The sequence below is a fragment of the Topomyia yanbarensis genome, unplaced genomic scaffold (genome assembly GCF_030247195.1).
Source record: "Topomyia yanbarensis strain Yona2022 unplaced genomic scaffold, ASM3024719v1 HiC_scaffold_22, whole genome shotgun sequence".
Lineage (NCBI taxonomy): Eukaryota > Metazoa > Arthropoda > Insecta > Diptera > Culicidae > Topomyia > Topomyia yanbarensis.
Genome location: NW_026683404.1, coordinates 277456 through 297604, shown reverse-complemented (window position 1 = coordinate 297604; position 20149 = coordinate 277456). Strand labels below are relative to the sequence as shown.

Sequence of the window (20149 nt, the reverse complement as noted above, 5' to 3'; positions counted from 1 at the left end):
GACTGGTCATAACCATGACATTTTCCAGCTATGCCTCCAACCCACAAAAAAAAAACAAATGCCGCGAACGCGACCCGTAAGAACAAGAAACAAATTAGAACTTCCGATCGTGGACTGCAAAGCAGTTGGACGTGGACGCGAACGACAACGGTAGAGAAGGCAGACGGACTGACCTTCAAATCGCCGAAGACAACGCAGCTAATGCAACACCAAGAAAAAAATCTCAACACGCAACAGGAAGCTGCGTCAAAAAGGCCCGACGGAGAGGCAGTATTTAGTATTAGTACTTCGTATTTTTTTTACTTTCACATCTTGTAAAAACATTAAATATCCACGGAAGAAACAAATAAGGACTTGAATCTTTATAAAATGAAATAAAAAAACATTTCAATCGTTCACTAAATTTATTGACTACCATTTTGCGCTTGCTTCATTGCGTTTCAATAAAATCTTAAACCTAAATCAACACAACTCGTATGAAACTGACTTAAGATGCAAAAACAGAAAACGTACGGTTCACAATTTTCTAACACTACCGCGCTTAATAATTAACTATTTATGACATACAACGGACGAAAGGGCTTGTTTTGAGGCAGAATGCGACTTCATACACGCTCATCGATTGGGTATTGATAATTATCGCCTCTGCACAATGTTAGATAATGGCGTGACGTAGTCAAAAATATCTATCGTAAAACTACGCCTTATTCGATTTCTTTTCAACGGCACGATTATGTAATGACGAGCATTGTATCTTAAATCGAGGAACAATAAATTAAAACGTCACGCTATTTTTAAGCTGAATGAGTGCTCAACACGATTCTAACAAAAAAAGGCTTTTAAATGCTAAACGATAAATGGCTACAACTTAATTCTTCTTCTTCTCGGCAATAGCCTTGCCGGTATTTTTGATCGGATTATCTTTACATTCTTTGTATAGGTTGTTCAGATCAAAAGCAGCCTTAACGTTATCACTGGAGAAAAAGAACTTTACCAGCTTACCCTTGGAATCGGAGTAGGGACGACGGGTCACCTCCTTGCCGTTGCGGAACAGTATCACCGTGGGCAGTTGTCGGCTGAAGGAACTGTCGGAAACATGGTACTTCTTGCCGATATTTGGGAACCGTCCTATGTCCACTTTTCCGAACTTCAGGTTGGGCAGATTGTACTCAGCAGACAACTCAGCGATGATCGGAGCGAAATTTGCGCAAGCTGGATTCCAGACGGTGTAGAATGTGACCAACCAATTAACACGTTTGTCTCTTTCCAGTTCTTCGTCAAGGCCATTCTCCGTGCGAAGGTACACTACATTATTCGGTCCGGAATATGTTGGTTCTGGAAGAGTTAACGCAACCAAAATAAACAGCACCCCATATATCAAACCCAATCGAATATCACTGTAGAACCACAAGCCTAGATTTGCAACCTTCGTATACGTGAAACTGGACGTCAAATAGTTAATCATCGTGACACTTCCAGTTTTTCTTGTCCGGATCATGACAACGATGAGCAGGAAGAACAGAATCTCTGTCTCTCGCCCATCCAATTCGCACTGATCCTGCTGATTGAACAGATAAGTCCATAAAAAGTTGCATAGCATGGGAGCACGCTTGGCCACGATAAACGAAAGGCTCATCAGAATATTAACCCAATAGTAAGGTTTAATGAGCAGAACCACATCCTTCTTGAACGACATTACCGGGTAGTTTTCGAAGGGACAACACCTTGCCGAACCTGCACTGCAAACAAGTTTTTTGATTATTTAACACCGTTACTCCTAATCATGGTAATTCTGACCTTAATTAATGCCTTCCTGTGCGCCGAGAAAACCGTCGCCTAAGCTGCTTGTCAAAAACTTCTTCAAGTAGCTCAATAATGGAATCAAAATCTGATCAGATGAAGCGAAAGGAAAACTTTGCGTGGGTGGAGACTGACAGCTGTGTCAGCAGTGACGTTCGTGAAACTGATCTAATTGCACACTGAAAAAAATCCAAACGTTAATTCTATTTGCTTCAAACCGCTTAAAATTCATATGAAGAAGAAATGCTATTGTTATCTCGCGCACACATATCTTCTATGTGTCAACTGTATAAACTATGTATGAACACACATAAGTTATATGTGCATATTGTTATAGAATGGGGTTTTATGCGCCCAATAGTTATGAAATGTGAATGTAAGATTAATATTTCTTGTAAATACACACATTAGGTTTATGTGCCAGCAAATAGTGTCTATATGCCTCCGTTAATTGCAAAAATCTATGTGTAAAATCAATAGGCATAACGTTTACTTTTTTTTGAGTGCACGCTACGCTAATGCAAAGAGCAAAGGTGAAAACATTTGTCGTTTGTGACAGCCCAGTAAACGAAAAGGCAACTATGCGGATTAAACTAGATGCCAGAGATGCCAGGTAATTTTTTCAAATGTCTGCAATAATAATTTTAAAAGTCTGGGAAGAACGAAAAATGTTAGGAAAGCTAGTGTAATCAAAAGCCTTTATATTCAAAAATCTGCAAATATCTGCAACAAAACTTAAAAATCTGCAAATATCTGCAACCATACTACAAAATCTGCAAATATCTGCGTCATCCAAAAAATCTGCAGCTTAAATTAAAAGTCTGTGAATTTGCAGACTTGTCTGCAAATCTGGCATCTCTGCTAGATGCTGCGACCAGCCAACTATGGGAAGGTTCCATAGAAACAGGGGGGCCAAAAATATTATTATTATTTTTAGTAAAAAATCACTGTTTTAAAAACTGTATTAAAATATTCTTATCCATGAAACAAAAATTTATGCATAAAAACAACCGTTAAAGTACGAGAAAAATTAATTACGATCAATTGAAAAAAAAATTAAGAAAATCGATTGAGTAGATTTTCGGCAATTGTATTTTAAGTACACGACATTTCGAGATAATCGAGTTTAAAATTTCGAATTACCACTGCTCTTGGCAGACGAAGCGCGCTTGGAAGCGCTGTAACTTTCGATCTATTTTTCGGACCTCTATAAAAATTTGGGAAAACATTCTCGAAGAGTTGTACTTTCAGATAAAGCAATAAAAAAAATCGATTTTATGAAAAATGAAAATGTTTGTAACGCCTTAATAAAAATATACTTAGTTGCTAAATTAGACAATATCTTCTCACAAACTGAGTTTTATTGGATTAAGAGATGATTATGACTTTCATTGGTTTAGTTTTTGATAAAAATACACTGATGAAAAAAATTCAATTTGGACAAGGTAAAGTTTTTTTCAAATAACTTTTTTTCCTTGAAAGTGCGCAACTTGAAATTCTGACGGCAAGTAGGGAACATAATTACCTATCTTGGAACAAAATTTCATCCAAATCAAAAATGTTTTTTTTGTAAATCGACTTTTTTTTGTAAATCGAGTTTTTAAAATCGATTTTTTTCAATAAAGAATTTTTTCAATATTTTTATTCAAAAATTTGACTAATTTTGTGAAAATCACTCCTATTTTTTGAAGAATTTGTCATTTTTGGACTATAACCATTTGAAAAAAAAATGGTTAAAAGGTTGGCCCTTTTCAAAAGACAGTCTAGATCATTTTTGGAGAAACAAAGTATGCAGAGTGGCTCTTTGTGACAAAGTCTTCATGTGCAGAAAGTTTCATTAAAATCTGAGAGGGTGCTGCCAACTCAGAATACGATTCGGCGCAAAATTCGTCCATGTTAACATAACCCAGTCAAAAAGGGCAAGTTGCTGGCTAACGGGGGGCTATTGGCCAACTCGGATGCGCTAATTGCCCTTGAATTTGCCAGCAAATTGCTGGCAATTAGGGGGTTATTTCAATTGCAACATTTGGGCGATTTGCCACCGTCATTTTCTTTGCCGCTCTACCCGTCCTTAAATCGCCTCCAAATCGCCCAGGGAACGCGCCATTTAATCGCCCTTAGCTGTCTAATATGAAAATTACAAATAATACTTATTTTCGGAGTCATTATCAATTCACGTAAACTTATCAGTATACTAGGTAATCACCACCAAATTAAGGAAGAATCAATGGTGAAATTGGTATTGCACATCAAAACTTACCACAATCTGACTTTCATTAAAACTTTAGGTCAGAGATCTTGTTCCTCTATACTTACACACGATTCCACAAATTCCCACATTCGTTGGCTAAATGAAGTGTACTAGACAAACAAAATACAAGCGAGATTGCGCCAATTATTAAAAAAACAATTTTCAGCTTAAGCCAAACATGAACCGCCATGTTGGAAAACGCGAAAAATTGAAATTGCCTTTAAATCGCATTCGCAAATTGTATTTGTTCCTAGTGGCAATTAGCACTGGAGAGTTGAGTCAAACGTCAAACTGTTTAAATCGCCTGACCTTGTTCGTCCGCATTTACTCATTTGAGACAATCGGAATTGTCTCAGATGAGCTTTGAGACAAATTGAGTTTTTTCGATTTGGAAAAATAGAATTGAAAAATAAAACAGGTGTACTCAATGAAGATAATGAAAATACGACAAATAAAAGGGAAAACAGATTGACTCACCCTACAACTCTGAAGGCTATATCTGTCACAGCTATTTAACTGACTTGTCACGATTTACCTTTGCCAACTTTTCCGTAGATTCTCGCGAGTGCCTTAGCCTCCTCGTGCGATTTGTTTCCGCAATCACTTTGTTCGGTATCCTCACACCAACGTGCTTCCCGGAAACGATCTCGGTTGGTTGTTCACTGTAATTAGTTGAATCACGGGATTCAGCTATATTGGGTTGATAAAGAAATAATTATTCCGGTATACAAAAGGGTATAAGTATAAGTATTGAAAATAATATTCAACAACAGACGATTGAGCTTTGTTGCTGAAACAAAAGATTCCCTTTGTAACAAGAACAAAATTATGATTCCGTATGTCTTGTCACTTTCGCTAAGGCAGCTTGCAGATGACCGTGTGGTATCTACTAGAGATTCTAAAGCTGTCAATCTGCAAGGGCAATTGAAAGATACCTTGGACAATTTGTCTGCTTGAGCCCTCCAGTTGGGTATTGAATTTTTCACGGAGAAAGTTGTATTTTCAAGAAATCGTGAACCAGTGTAACTACAGTTTTCAAGGTATGGTTTAAAGGTACTTTCTCTGTACAATAATCGGAACATGGTGTGGTGAATTTTTCGTGAAAAATTGTAATATTTATTTAAAATGAGTAAAAAACCCCCTTTAAAATTTAAATTAAAATTTTTTTCTCAGAAACTCAACGTGGGAGTTAAGTATTTTTACCTAGAATATGTATTAGGGTGGGGTCTCTATCTTTACTTCTATTGATATAATGCAATGCAGAGGGATACAGTATGTTTCGTTTCATCGTTACTATGCATAGGACATTGTGCAAATGTTTTAAATAATTCATCTGAACATTCCAACTCGACAATATTTCAGGCCGAATTTTGATATGCTGAAAGCTAACTATAACTTGCTTGTGTGACATTCTAACACCATATATCCTTCGGCAAAGTTGTTCAGCATATTCTGAACTACACTTTTATCTAATTGTTGGCTACTGTAGGAAGAATTGCAGTCTGTAGAATTGAAAATGCAAAAAAGTAGGTTTTTCCATACTAATTTCCATACAAATTTCAAATGCAATGCGCAACGCCGGGTCAAAACCAATCGACCCCAAATTTTGCACAGTTATTTGGGACCCCAAAAGGAACCGAAAAAGTACTGTACTGAAAAAACAATCATTTTGCCCCACCCTAATATGTATGCAAAGTTTGAAAGAAATCGGTTATGGTATTTTAGAATGGCAGCTAACACCGCAAATCATGTTTTTCCAGAAACGTTCTACAAGAAGCTTCGTCACTTAGTCGTTTGTCGATATTTTTGCATAGAAAAATTACAGCATATTATTAAAATGATATACTATAATGCAGTCAATGGAATTACTGTATCTTTCATTTTAAATCAACTTTGTAAAAATTGGTCAAGAATTCACTAGGGCATAGGTGTGTTATTAGCTTAAGAACTTGGCGAGGCGACCAATGTGGTCAAGGCTACATTGATTGGTCATTAGTAATCTATACCCGCAACCAAGTAATGTTGCACCCATTTTTATATGTTTTACATCATTTGGACATCATGGTGGTACCAGTTTATATGGGAATTTGCTGCGTGGCCGCACTCTTCAATCCAAAGCTCCGGAACAAGAAGTCGGATCTACTAAAAATTCAATAGCAGCTTATGGGAGCGTTATACCTTTCATTTGAAACTAAGTTTGTGAATGGGCTCAGCCATCTGTGAGAAAATTGTGTGAGTTTAAATGACATACACATACACACGACGAACATATTTGGGACGCTGTCAACAGAGTGGTTACGAGCATACTCTCCGAGCTGCAGAGGAAGTGGCGAAGGGACCAACAAAGTAGCGCTATTGGCTAGAAAGCCACCAACCGCCGCTCGAGAAGTAAGCATTTTGCCGTTGTAGTAGTCGATGCTTCGTAAATGTAAACCATCCTAGACCTAGACGGAAGGCGAGTTTCTATTCTCTTCGTATTAACGAATGACCAGAAGCCAGGCATTGCATTTATCGCTCATATGAGTAAATGCGTCCGGATAATTTTCTACTACGACAATAAAAACTCACATTTTCACACGAAAAGTTATTGGCACTCACACAACTTCTCCGGATAAACACAACGTGTTATTTCTCCGGATAAAGAAAATCGCCGGAGAATGAGCGAATGAGTTTATCATGGTATCCTTTTTGTGCTCGCTGCCTTGTTGTCGCTATTCCAAAACAGGAAAAAACAAGTCTGTCGTACTTCTTTGCCGCTTTTCTTTGAAATTAAGTTTATATTTTGACGCTTTCATTGATTTCTACGAAATAAAAATATTATCACTTTCTCCGGTGAGAAGGAAAAAATCAAATAAACTTTATCCGGAAAATTTATTCTCACGCTATTTGTGGAGACGGAGAATTTTGTGACTTATCTTATCTCGGAATAGTTGGACATCGGATAAGCCTCTTCTCGCGTGAGTGAGAGAGAATTACAATGCCTGCCAGAAGCCCTACAGATTTCGTCGTAAGTGTTGTTGGATACCGCTTACATATTCTTTGTACAGCAATATATTTTAACTACGGTACTTATTACTAATTATTGCAAAGACGTACTTCATGAGAAGACTTGTTTCACTTTCTCTACTGTGCGACAAAAAGGACTTCATCAATATGTGTACCTACGTAGAGATTTGGCGTTTTAGATTTCGAAACATGGCGTTAGCCCAGAAAGGCTTCTTAGGAAGTTGACATTTAGGCACGGATGTTTTAATACAGCCAAGCGGTAGTCGGCTGTAAAGGTAAACGGCAGCATCTATACTTCACCTAATCATGTAGTACACTGATTCCAGTCGATCAGCAACAGGGAGGGGCGCAGTATAACTAGACCAGTTTTGTGAAAAATACGACAATCTACAGCTATAGCTTCGTACTAGGGCGCTAACGGTAGAAATGGTTGTTTCTAAAGCGGGACGATAGTTATCCAACGGAACGATCACACTATAAGCTTCACTCACGAAGACGAGGCCAAGAAAACGTGGTTGGTGGTTCGAGATCGTGCTTACTTGATTAAATCTATAGAAAGCCATCCCATCCAGTATTAAGCGGTTGGCAGGATTAGTTGTCGAGAAAAACGGGTTATGGTAAGCATATCGATGCCCAGAAGCTACCGGCACAAGTCCTGGTTGGTTGAAATCACTAAGGACTATCATATCATATGCATCCATCTGAGAAGAAGTGCATTTTATAGTGTCTAGATGGAGCTGCGCAATGTTAAGTTATTTTTCTGGAGGAATGTAAACAGCTCCAATAACGTAGCTCCTCATCGATGCAGTAATCTTCGTCCAAAAAACTTCAATACTACACATCAAACTCATGGGAGACAAGTTCGAAAGAACAGCAATCAAAACTCCTCCGCCGCGGCCGTGCATGCTGTTGTTAGCGCTTCGATCCACACGGTAAACCGCATAACCATCCCCGAAGAGTTGCATCCATGTATTACGATCACCAAACCAAGTTTCTGTTAGAACGTAAATATCGTGGTCGCCGTCAGCTACAGCCAAGTACACGTCCTCGATTTTCGTCCTCAACCCTCTGACGCTTTGGTAGTACAAACGCAAGCCATCAGGTGTCCCAAGCGTGATGTACTCAATGGCATGCTGCAAACTAAAAATGTTTCAGGTAGCGGATCGTCATTTAAAGCAAAATAAACGCTTGAAAAAGGAGTTTAAGGTAACAAGAACATAAACCCGCTCCCCATCTAAATTCATTCCAAATCATTGATTACCAATAAACGATACTATAGACTATTATTACTATACTTCACAGCGGGTATTTTGGGCATTCTTTTAAGTTCCATCGCTTGAAATGAGTGCAACGAATAGTGAATTCACATTTGTTTTTATTCCAATTCTTGAGCATGGACATCTAAGTTCATATCATTCATTTCTGCACTGTCAATAAATTATTGTTGATTATTTGTTCTACTACCTACTTCTTATAAACATTACTCGTCTAAGTGTGCCAGCAAAGTATTCGTATCGATTGATTCAGACACGCTCAACGCTGGCATGCGGAACCATACGTAAACTTTCGTTTATTATATTTAAGTCGCATTGTTTCGATTTAATTGCCTACAAATCGATCTTGAATCAACAAAAGGCTCTTGATTGCACCGATCAACGACAATACAAATTTAATTTGAAATAATTGATACACCGGGTCACTGTCCTAAACAAGTTAAAACATAAATTATTAAAACGAACAACTATGAATATTCGAGTTTTAATGTTGAACATTTTAATTTCAGATATAATTATCATGTGTCCTTTACAAATTACTGAATCTTCAAGAGATACTGATGACAACTAGTGGTTTTAGTTAGGTGGAAACTGATATAATGTAGTGAACTAAGGCTATTCTTTTATATGCACCTTGGGAGACGTTTACGATTACGATTAAGAAGATGTAAAAATATGTATCGCTCGCAATTCCCCAATTTATTCAGTCAAATTTTACTTTATAAGATTTTATTCTACATGTCACAGCATGTAAAATCCTATCATAAGACAGCAAAATACGTTGTAGGTTACCTCAAATGTATTTTTCCCTTTCTTTTCTAAGTGTGTGTCTACTGTTTCGAGGTTTTCGTTACTAAATTTGAGAAATAGCAATTTCATCCATTGTGTTCATGTAATGTTCATTACGTATCTTCGGCACCTTTTCTAGCCGTGTTCGTTCGTCAAGATCGTCGATTAGAGAAAAAATCAAATATTGATCGTACCCGTATTAGGCAAAACACTTCATAAACAGAGCAAATGTTAATTGTCCTCGTTTATGAAACCGACCTTAACCCGTCATGTAGCTTATTTTTCAATTACTGTGAATTTCCACCATATAATTTTCTATTACTGTTATAGAAAGGTTATCACTCTGAAAAACAATTTCCTACCGGAGGCTTGGAGTTTTATAACATAACTGAGCATGCTTAAAATTAAGGGGAATAGTTTCCACTAATTTTAACAATTGTGAATTAGGTCCTATTGCCGATTCACGATCGAAATGTTCGTCATAGTTTTAAATCGACTCTGCATAAAAAGAATGAACATCTTAAGATCTGTGTCAGTAGTTGTAATTTAATTACGATTTGTAAATAGCGTGGTTTCGTCTGTTTTCAAATTTATGGTTGCATTTAGAGAAGATTTGATCAGAAAAGATTAGTGTTTTTTGTTGTTGTTCTACTGGCATACTGCTATCGATTGTTCTGTGTTTTAATCATTTGTTCCTAGGCTCTGTTGCGTACATACGTGCGATTCAGCGTTGTTTAAAGTTTTGTTTTTGTTCTATACGTTGGCTTGAATTATGTTCTGCTGCGGATCAAAAGGCACTCTAATTATTTCTCTCTTTGAGTAAGTGTTCAAAAATCATTGTGTTGTTTTCGATTGAACTAGTTGGCCTAACTATCTAATCGTTATCTAGTTTTCGGTGATGAACGATTACAGCCTATTAATTATTGTTTTCTTTTATGACTAAATACGACTGCGCAAATGCAAAACTTCCTTCGCTTGGGCTGTACTGGGTTACAGTTATTTTATTGTAATTATTAGTTGGTGTGCTTGATGTTTAAAGCTTAATTAAAATCGATACGGACATGTACTTCTATTTCTACTCTTCTATTTTAGAGATATGTCGTATTAATCTACTTTGCTATAGACTGTGGGTTTTACTAGTCGTGTAGTCTTGTGCGTGTACGGAAAGAACAGATATGTAATTTAGTATAGTCAAATGGAATAGATGGTATAACTAACTTTCGTTTGCGGGATAGAAAATTTAAGAATTGACGAAGGACAGAAAAAGTTGGACGTGAACGTGTTGAATTATGTTTTATAGTAGTTTACATATTTTCTCCAATAAGTATCCGGTATCAAACGGATTACCGTATCTCAGCCACGAATTGATCGACCGGGATCCTGCTCCTATGTCGTATGAGGCGTCTGAAAACAGGATTGCCTAAGTCTTGGTGAATCTCCTTTCACAAAGAACGAATGTCTAAAGGGTCCAAAATATACCAGTCGCGTACGGAGTATCATGGACATTAGCCTTGCTGTGTCAAGTAAATCTCTGACGCAGGGTTTCTTCGAGTTGTGGAATTCAATATCCATTTCAGGGTTTACTACAGGCAATTACAACTCAAGATATTTGGAATTTTCTATTACCATTATAGGCAGAATTGGGGTGACCAGATTATGAGAGCAAAAACCGAGGGCAATCACAAGTGGACTCCTCTGTTCCCTATAGTTCATTAATATGTCAGACTCATATTGTTTTCATGTTCTACGAGTTATTTTCTATTGACATAAACCCATTCTTAGTTGAACATAGTGCAATTTTTTCGGGTGTAAGATCAACTCGCATCCATCCAATTGCTTTGAGCGCAAAGTTTATCATGAGTTTTGTTCTCTGGTATACGAGTTTAAATTTTGCATGCATGAAGTGTGTGTAAATGCGATAGGTTTGAGTCAGGCATGCGATATACTCGGCTAGTTTGGGTTTAAAAGTTTATGAATGGTGCGTATTCGGTCACCCTAGTTGTGATGGTATAATTCTAGACAAACATATGATTAGGGCTCAAAAGCCAAATGTCAAAATTTACTTTGAGGAGAAATTCTAGATAAATCATTATTACCTAGGGTGGGTGCTCCTATAGTTGAGGTGTACCAATAGTTGCAGTAGTGGGTTATACGCGTAACTGAGGTACTAACCATCAAAAAATATTTTTTTATCGATTCATCGCAACAAAATTATGCGACAATAAAACTGTTATCCTTGAAATTTGCCCAAATAACTATTGAAAAAAATGATTTTCTTAGAATTTTGAGCTCCCTTGCACCTATGGTTGATATAGTGTACCTATAGTTGCAAGTCCCATAAGAAAGCAATGGGATTTGCAACAATAGGAACCGAAATTAGTGATTGCACCACTATTGGTACATGTGTTCCTATAGTGGTACAAGCGGTTTTGAATACATAAATCGGTTATTAAACCATCTTTATATTTTTCCTATGAAGTAGGGACTGAAAGCTGTCGTTTAATGTATTAACATTACCCTTAGGTCTATTCATCGATTTTTTATCAAAAGTTTTCCTTAAGTATGCTATTGGTACATCCACCCTAAGCACGATGCATAGCAGTCAACGAAAGAAAAAACTTTCCTCTTTTGTTTGTTATCAACGGTTGAGCTGGGCGGTTAACGGTTCGTCCAGAATTTCCTCCCAAAGTGAATGACAGTTGGCTTTTGAGCCCTAATCATATATTTGTCGAGCATTGGACCATTAAGCTATGTGCCATTTTGGTCTGATCGGATGCAGCTGACGTTGCAGAACGTGTCGAACATTTTATTTATTTTGTTGTTCCTGAAATAATAAATCAAAATATTATGTGGAACTAAATTAACACGGTAACATTCAACCACCTTGACCCCTATCCTCTTCCTGGATTAACTGTTAAAAATGCCAACTTCTATGGTTTCAAACAATAAACCCATTAATTGTGTTATTTCATTCAGGTCGGGTAATGTTGTAACTTACGGGTCAATAAAATCTTTTCGTTTACAGTTGGTGAAGTTCGTTATATAATCCTTGTTAAACTATTTCCCTAATGTGGATAATTGTCATTTTCTGTTGGATTCTAAATCGGTAGAAAATCAGAATATTGAGTTAAATAGGGAGAAATGTAACTAGCGAGCTACTGAGCTTTGGACAATTCAATAACGCAGACGCAGAAACTCGTCGTTACTACACATCCTCATCAACATAATCGTGACTGAACAATCCGGGTGCTCCGCATAGTGACCAAATGTATTTTGGATGCCTTAATCATTTGATCTTGGTCCACCATTCTATAGTCTCTTTTAACGCTAGCCGCATGTGCATCTTCCTTTTACAGATTCTCTGTATATGGAAAAGGTATTGTGATTATGGTCATAACTATTTTTCTCTTCTCTTGTGTTATCGAGTGTAGAGAAACGAAATGAACCAATTTTTTCTGCAACAAGAAGAGATATTCGCACAAATATGAAATCATATCATCAGATCTTTGGTTTTTCTATTCGTGCATGCAAAGTTCTTACTTACGACGACAATGAAACTATTAAGCTAAAGCTTGAACATTTACATGGAATGCCAGTGTTTTTTTTTTCTTGAAATAAGAGTTGCCAGTTTTCCGGTTTTTGTGTCCGCCTAACTCTTAATATAGTAACTCTAGAAACAACCCATTGGATATTTTCTCTTGAAAATTTAGGTAGAAGTAATTTGGAGTGTATTGTTTACATTGTATTTTTATCGCAGTTAGTTTTTCGAAGATTGGAAAAAATGGCGTCACCCGAAAAGCAACGTCGCGAATTTATTTTGCAGAAGCATCTGGAAAATCCTCAACTCTTTCATCGGGACATCGGAAAACAACTCGGAATCGTGCAGTCGACGGTGAGACGTGTTATTAAACGATACTAAAGGGCGAACACGAAATTATTGCAACACCGAAAATGTCATGCCAATTTTCTTATAATGTTTAAAATCAAACCAAAATTCCCTCGGCATGATACTGTACCTTGATGTGGTCCGGGGGCTTTTCCACCAAAGCAGTATTACAGTGATGATATCACATAAACTTGGGATACGATTATTTTCTTTTTAGTTAAGCTACATTGTGATCAATTTTAGTACTTAACTTGGCGACCTTTATTATCCACTGCCATGGTCAAATAATATACAATGTGGGTTTAGGGCCCAATTCTCTCTGCAGGCACCTCATTCCAAACGTACAAACGTGGCCTACGCGATAACACGAACCTGGTCACAAATACGAACGCCCGCGATCTCGCCAATATTCAAACACCCCGATTGATTGGGTGAACGTTGGAACCTAAGAACCTAAGCTCGCGCAATCATGAATCGGTCACGTCCGGAAGTCTCCGCCCTTGATCATAGCAGCCCAAATTCATGCCTTTAGTTGGACCAATAGAAATAAAAACTAGACAAGACGTCCACGTGCGATCGTTGAAGAATACGCGAACATGCGAATGGCCACACGCTTATAAAAATAATGTGTCCACGCGAAGTTACACACTAGCACACGTGACAAAAACGTCCACATACAAACGCTCGAGTCCTTCGCGATCATCCACGCACGACCACACCCACGATCTCGTAAAAAGTATAACACCCTGGTGACTAAGTGAATGGTTTAGCACTTATAAATTAACAATCCCGGTCTCGAGAGTGAACCTCCAAATGCCCGTGTTCGCGCGAAACTACATAAAAATCGAATGCAAAGTCACATACACGCGACAAACAAATATAAAAATGCTTGAGCCCTTCGCGACCATCCACGCAACCTATACTCGCGCTCTTCCAGACATTATAACATCCCGGTGATAATATGAACGTCTCGGCACTTGTAATCACTCAAACGCAGTCTCAAGCGTGAACCTACAGTCCCCCGCACTCGCGCATTCATGAATCGTTCGCGTCCGGAAGTCTCTATCCTCGATTCCAGAAGTCTAGGTCCATGCCTTAATTAAATCAATTAGCTCTACAGTTCCAGTAGGACAACTCTCGAAAAAAATCGGCATATTACTAATACTCAATATCAATACTAACTCTTCTCTTTATTTATTTTTTTATTTATTTTCGGTCTCATGCGTTATATTCTTGTGATGACCTTTTCGAGCTCATACATTCAAGAAGAGCAACATTGCTGCCCACAATGATTCTTCTGTGCCATCGGACGTCGCCAGGTTTTAGAACAATGGAGTTGTATTCTCATACTCGATGGAATCAGATAAGTAGGAACGATCAACAAACTGCAAGTAGTATATTGCACATTTCTTGTTTTGAAGTATAAAATATTATTCGTATTAAAATATTATTTACAGGCTCCACACATATCTCAACACACACAAATACACAAATGCTTGACAGGTGACTGGGCCAAGTGCATTCACTCGTAGGATCTGTCATTTCGATGATCGCCTCGATTCTACGAAACCAGTGCACAAGTAAGCTGACATAAGCTAGTCTCATCTGGTGAATGCATGTAACCTGGAAACCCCAGACACGACAGGACGAGACGGACAGACTGGACTCGATGGGGCCTAGTTCAGAGTTTTTGAGCATTTTTCAATGCACGGTTATTGACCTAAAAAAAGAAACATTCGGCATGTTATTTTTCCTTTTATTACTGTATCTTGAGTTGGGTTCATACTGATATTCACTAGCACAGTCAATTGCATATTCTCCCATATACATTCACATCCAAAACGTGCAAACGCCCCTAACTTTCGCGATAACACAAACCTGGTCAAAAACGCGAACTTACATTACAATTTCAATCATCCACACACACCTACGCTCGCAATTTCGCCAACACCCCTTTACTTAAGTGAACTTTTCAGCACCTATAACTTTACAACCGCGGTCTCAAGCATTAACCCACCACTCGCGCGATCATAGACCGGCTACGTTCGGAATTCTCTACTCTCGATCAGCCTAGACTCATGCCTTCAGTTGGACCGATTCACTAGACAACACGTTTCTCTACCATACACTGAAAATTAATTATTAGATTCACGGTCCGCGCGCGATCGTTCGAGAATACACGTGAATGTGCGAATGGCAAGACGGATCTAAAATTGGATTTATGCACGCAAAGTTGGAGACACGCTGGCATTCATATGCTCGAGCCTTTAGCGATCACACTATTACACAATTAGTAAACGCCCACGCTAACCTAGACAGATATGCATTCCTGGACTCGAACGCTAAAAACCACACCTTCCCCGCATACACCACCCAGGACTGAACATTAGATTCATACATACAAAGCAACAAGTAATAATTACAGATATTCGTCTGGCAACCGGGGGAAGTACATCTCAAACGCAGAACTTATCATTTCAATGATGGCCTTGGATCTGCGTTGCCTGTGTTCAAGGCACCATAGCTTTGTCCGTCAGGTCAAGGATGTATGAAACCCGTTAGCCACCACCCTCGGCCCTAGCTGCCCATAAAGGGATAAAAAAAAAATGTTTAAAATCAAACCAAAATTTTAGGCTAGTTTTATACATATATTTACTTCAAAAATCAAAAGAAAAGTTAATCGATGGAGCCTTGAGTGTAAAATTGAACGCATTTTCGCTTGATGCCCTCCATCAAAGTCTTTACAGTGTCATCCGGTCCCAGTTTCTCAGTTTTTTGCCAATTTTCTTAACATGTCCTTCTCGTCTTTGACTGTCTTCTTGCTCTTCCGAAGTTCCCGCTTCATCATTGCCCAGTACTGCTCCACCGGGGGCAGCTCCGGACAGTTTGGCGGATTCATGTTCTTTGGAACAAAATGGACAGAATTGGCCTCATACCACTCCAGGACACTTTTAGAATAGTGGCATCATGCCAAATCTGGCCAAAATAGCGGAGCTTCGTCGTGCTGCTACAAGAACGGCAAAAGGTGCTTCTCGAGGCACTCAGATTTGTAGATCTCGCCATTTACTGTGCCCTTTATCACGAAAGGCTCATTCCTCGGTCCGCAAGAGCAGATGGCCTGCTAAATGAGATATTTGGAGGCGAATTTCGACATTTTCTTCTTCTTAAATTTGTCGTCCACATAGAACTTGCTCTTGCCGGTGAAAAACTCCAACCCCGGAATTTGCTTAAAATCGTCTTTTATATACGTTTCGTCGTCTATCACATAGCAGCCATATTTTGTCAGCATCTTCTCGTAGAGCTTCCGTGCCCGAGTTTCAGCCGTCGATTGTTGCCACTTATCGCGGTTTGGGAAGTTCTGTACCTTGTATGTATGTAGTCCAGCTCTTTTCTTTGCATTCTGGACGTAGCTCTGCGACATGCCGATCTTTTTAGCCAAATCACGGCTTGAGACGTTGGGATTTGCTTTAATCATCCGCTTCACCTTTCCCTCCGTCTTTTTGTTCTCCGGCCCCGGTTTTCTCCCAGCTCCTTTGCCGTGGTCCAACGTCAACCGCTCCTGGAACCGCTTCAACACTCTGGAGACGGTTGAATGGTGAATGTTTAACATTTTTCCCAACTGCAGATGCGACAGGTCAGGAAATTCCAGGTGTTTGGAAAGCATTTGTTCTCTTCACTCGCGTTGATTCACCTCCATTATCGTTGAATCGAAAAACACGACTTCGAGTTTGACAGCATGTAAACAATACACATCAATGAGAAAGTGTGCAAAATTTGGTTGATTTTTACCCAATGGTAAAAAAGTTATGCCCTGTTGAATCTGTCGCAATAATTTCGTGTTCGCCCTTTATTAAACTCTGAGCATCGAACGGAAGGAGAAATGCGATCAGAATGGAAGTTCTATTAGTGATCAGAATTACAAAGGTAAAAAGTTAAACCTGTCTAAGTCTTTCGTCCAGAGAACCAAGGACCGGGAGGGACTGCATACGTACAAAGTGCAGAAGGCTTCAAATCCTGACGAACGGTAAAATACAGTGGGAAAGTATCGGATCCGGAAACTGTACACCCAGATGCTGACGACCCGAGCAAACGAAAAGCCCAAAATATACTCATGGTTATGGTCCTAGATTATCCCCACTGCGTGGTGTTTTGATAGTGTTTTAAATGGGGTATGAAAACACCATCATCATGGTCCTGTAGATCACATTTATAGGATATTGAGAACATTTTATGGTGTTTGACCATATTTATGGTCTGTTTAAAGTGTTGTATGGTGTCTGAGTCCGTGAAAATTTGCTCGGGGAAGCCTAATTGTCTCATCATAGATAATGAGACTTATGTCAAGCCCGACTTCCGGGGCTACTGTTCTTCACCACCCAGCAAACTTGTGCCGGAGGAAGTAAGGAAGCAGAAACTTTCAGTTTGCTAATAAATACATGATTAGGCAAGCAATCTGCTCATGTGGCAAGCGGAGTGCGCCGTTCGTGACTACCGGGACTGTGAAAGGGGGAAATCTACCTCAAGGAGGATCTATCAAAGCGTTTCCATCCTCTGTTGAAGCATCTACGATCTTCTGGCCGGATCTAGCTTCGTACCACTATTCAAATGTCGTCCTGGAGTGGTACGAAGCCAACAGACATGAACCGCCCGAACGCACCGGAACTATGGCCCAACGAAAAATACTGGGCAACTATGAAGCAGGCACTACGGAAGCATTTCAAGGAGGTCAACTCTGAGGAAAACATGAAGAAAAAGTGGGTTTGCGTATATAAGAAGCTGCAGCCAGATGTTGTACAGAACGTAATGAGTGGAGTTAAGCGTAAGGTGCGAGCGTACGTTTATGGTATTGAAGTTGAATGAAATAAACATGCCAACTAATGGGCTATATTTTATTGTCTGAAAATTGTGAAAAGGATCGGTCCACTAAGTAAATTTTTGCAGCGTTGTATCCGTGATGCAATTTGATGTGGGACACCCTTTATATGGAGTTGATATAAATAAATACAAAAGTAAAAAGAGACAAATCAGACCACTTTCTACCTTTGCCGAAGTCAGACCTACAATAGAACCAAGTGAACGACACCTAGCAGCTTTTCGATCTAGTGTGCATTGTCTTGAGAACAAAGGAAACATTGAATTATTCTTCTCAGTTGACGAAAAAGCTCTACTCGCAACAATGATTGTTGACTTTAAATTTTGTTCAACACGACCGAGTTTTTATGAAGTGGAATACCTTCTGAAGGTGAAAATATAGGTTAGGCCTACAGAAGTCGCGTACCTTCAGTATCATTATCTCCGCAATGCAGTATTAGGATCATTCAACATATTTGATATATTTCGGGAATACAATCTACGGACTCATGATCAGTGTGTAGATTTCAAAGAAGCGTACATTTCGAAATAAACTATGAGAGATGAGCCAAGAACATGGTTTTTCGACAAAAATGATTTGTAGTTCGATTGTAGATCCAAATTAAGCGCCGGAATAGCCGGACAGACATCGAATTCTATTGTGCTTTGCACGATCGTGAGGTGGAGACGTCGAAGGAGCAAGTCAATAGTGTTCAGCGTAGTTGGGAGAAACATTATTCAAAACTGTCCAGCTTTAACCGATGGGAGGAGGGCCCTTACCGAAATTGGTCGAGAATTGAGTAAAGGGACAAACATTCAACCAAGCGTTTTTCTGGTTCTGGTTCGTTTTACTCTTAAATCAAGCAACTAAACTTCGCATCGCTTATCAGTTTTACGCTTTTGTGTCTATTCATGGTTAAATAGAGTACTTATTCCCCAGTTCGTAATCCAATTTGCGCATTAAGGGCACAAATTAAACTATGTTTGATTTTTGTGTTTTGAATTCATGTCGTCAGTAGCTAGCACTAGTAATTTTTCTTTTTGGGAATGAATATTGCATAATGCCAGGCGTTTGGTTCCCTAGTCAAAAGACAAGAGTTCGCTTTCGCTTTCTTGCCAGCAAACGAGAGCTTCTGTATTTGCTTCCCAGGACATCACTCAGGACAAGCCAATTGCTTGAGGCGTGTACATGTGTCGTGTGAACTGATTGGATTTTTTTGTGTTTAATTCGGGTACTAGTTTAGATACATCGTCTAACTAGATATCCAGTTGGTGCTTGTTCTGACGAGATGAATTTGAAACACAAATCAAGCTTAACACAAATGTCTTATATTGTTTTGGCAGGATCTTTAGTATCTATACTGTATTTTTGGAAAAGGTGCAAAAATATTGATACCAGTTGATTCACAATTCGTCGATTGTAGGCCGAGTATTGTCGAAATAGTATTGTAACCGGTTTAATATGTTTCAAATGTGTTCGAAATATTATTCACGAGACTTATTTTTTCCGTTCAAACATGACTACCTTTTTAATAGATCAAAAAAACCTTGTATCTATAGAATAGTGGTGGAACGTTAGATAGAAAAGAAACCATTGTGTCTATGAACTCGAAGTACTTTCAACTTATGTTCCAGTGAGCAGTTTACAAATGTGATCTTAAATCTAGCCGAAAAGTAAAACCTTTCCCAGACTGTCTTTCAAGGAAGTATTAACCGTGATAGTGAGAATGGCTCGTGACCTGTGATCCGATGCCCCACCAGAGCCCTTATGGAGCGAGTACGTGCAATGTAGGATTTACGGTATACAACTGTTATATGCAATTAATTAACATTGAATTTATCGATATTTACGTTACCTAGTTAATCACAGATGCTTATATTTGTCTATACATTAAATTTAATCGAATTTACTTCTTGCAGCACTTACCGTCCGTTCAAAACGAACAAGTTTTTTACCCTATTAAGACAATTCAGTAAGTCAGATGTCCGTGGGCAACGAGGAACCAGGAGGCGGAATACAGTACGTACGTTGCCTTGCCACCCTACCAGTGCGAATATAACTTACCAACAACCCTGCATTTCGTGAGTCATTCCCGTTTAGTCGATCACTGGTGCACTGACCGACAATCAACTGCTGCCGTACTCCTCTTCGGCTAAACTTCATGACACACTGTACGGCAGCAGTGGATCGAAATTGAGCAGTTCTTGCTCACTGGTGGCATTCTTGTAGCCCCAAGATTTCATGGCGGTCACACAGCTGTCCTGGATTATTTTCACCTTGAATAAACAAAG

The 20149-nt window shown here is 38.9% G+C and overlaps 2 protein-coding genes across 3 annotated transcripts in view; both read right to left on the bottom strand.

Moving 5' to 3' along the window:
- Positions 1–385: 385 nt before the first annotated feature.
- LOC131694987 (thioredoxin-related transmembrane protein 2 homolog) lies at positions 386–1941 on the bottom strand. Of its 2 annotated transcripts, none has more exons than XM_058983526.1 (2): positions 1798–1941; positions 386–1739 (listed from the first exon to the last, which is right to left on the bottom strand). In XM_058983526.1, exon 2 carries the CDS (start codon positions 1694–1696, stop codon positions 869–871), a length of 828 nt encoding a protein of 275 aa, XP_058839509.1. In that variant the 5' UTR covers positions 1697–1739; positions 1798–1941; the 3' UTR covers positions 386–868. The 2 variants fall into 2 exon arrangements, with proteins under 2 accessions (XP_058839509.1, XP_058839508.1); XM_058983525.1 differs by having other exon boundaries at positions 386–1734.
- A 6473-nt stretch (positions 1942–8414) lies between these two features.
- The window catches only part of LOC131694989 (carbohydrate sulfotransferase 5-like), a 113907-nt gene continuing 102172 nt past the window's right edge, over positions 8415–20149 (bottom strand). Inside the window, exon 5 of the mRNA XM_058983528.1 lies at positions 8415–20134. Coding sequence (XP_058839511.1) covers positions 20018–20134 — 117 coding nt within the window. The 3' untranslated portion in view covers positions 8415–20017. The remainder of the gene's footprint in view (positions 20135–20149) is intronic.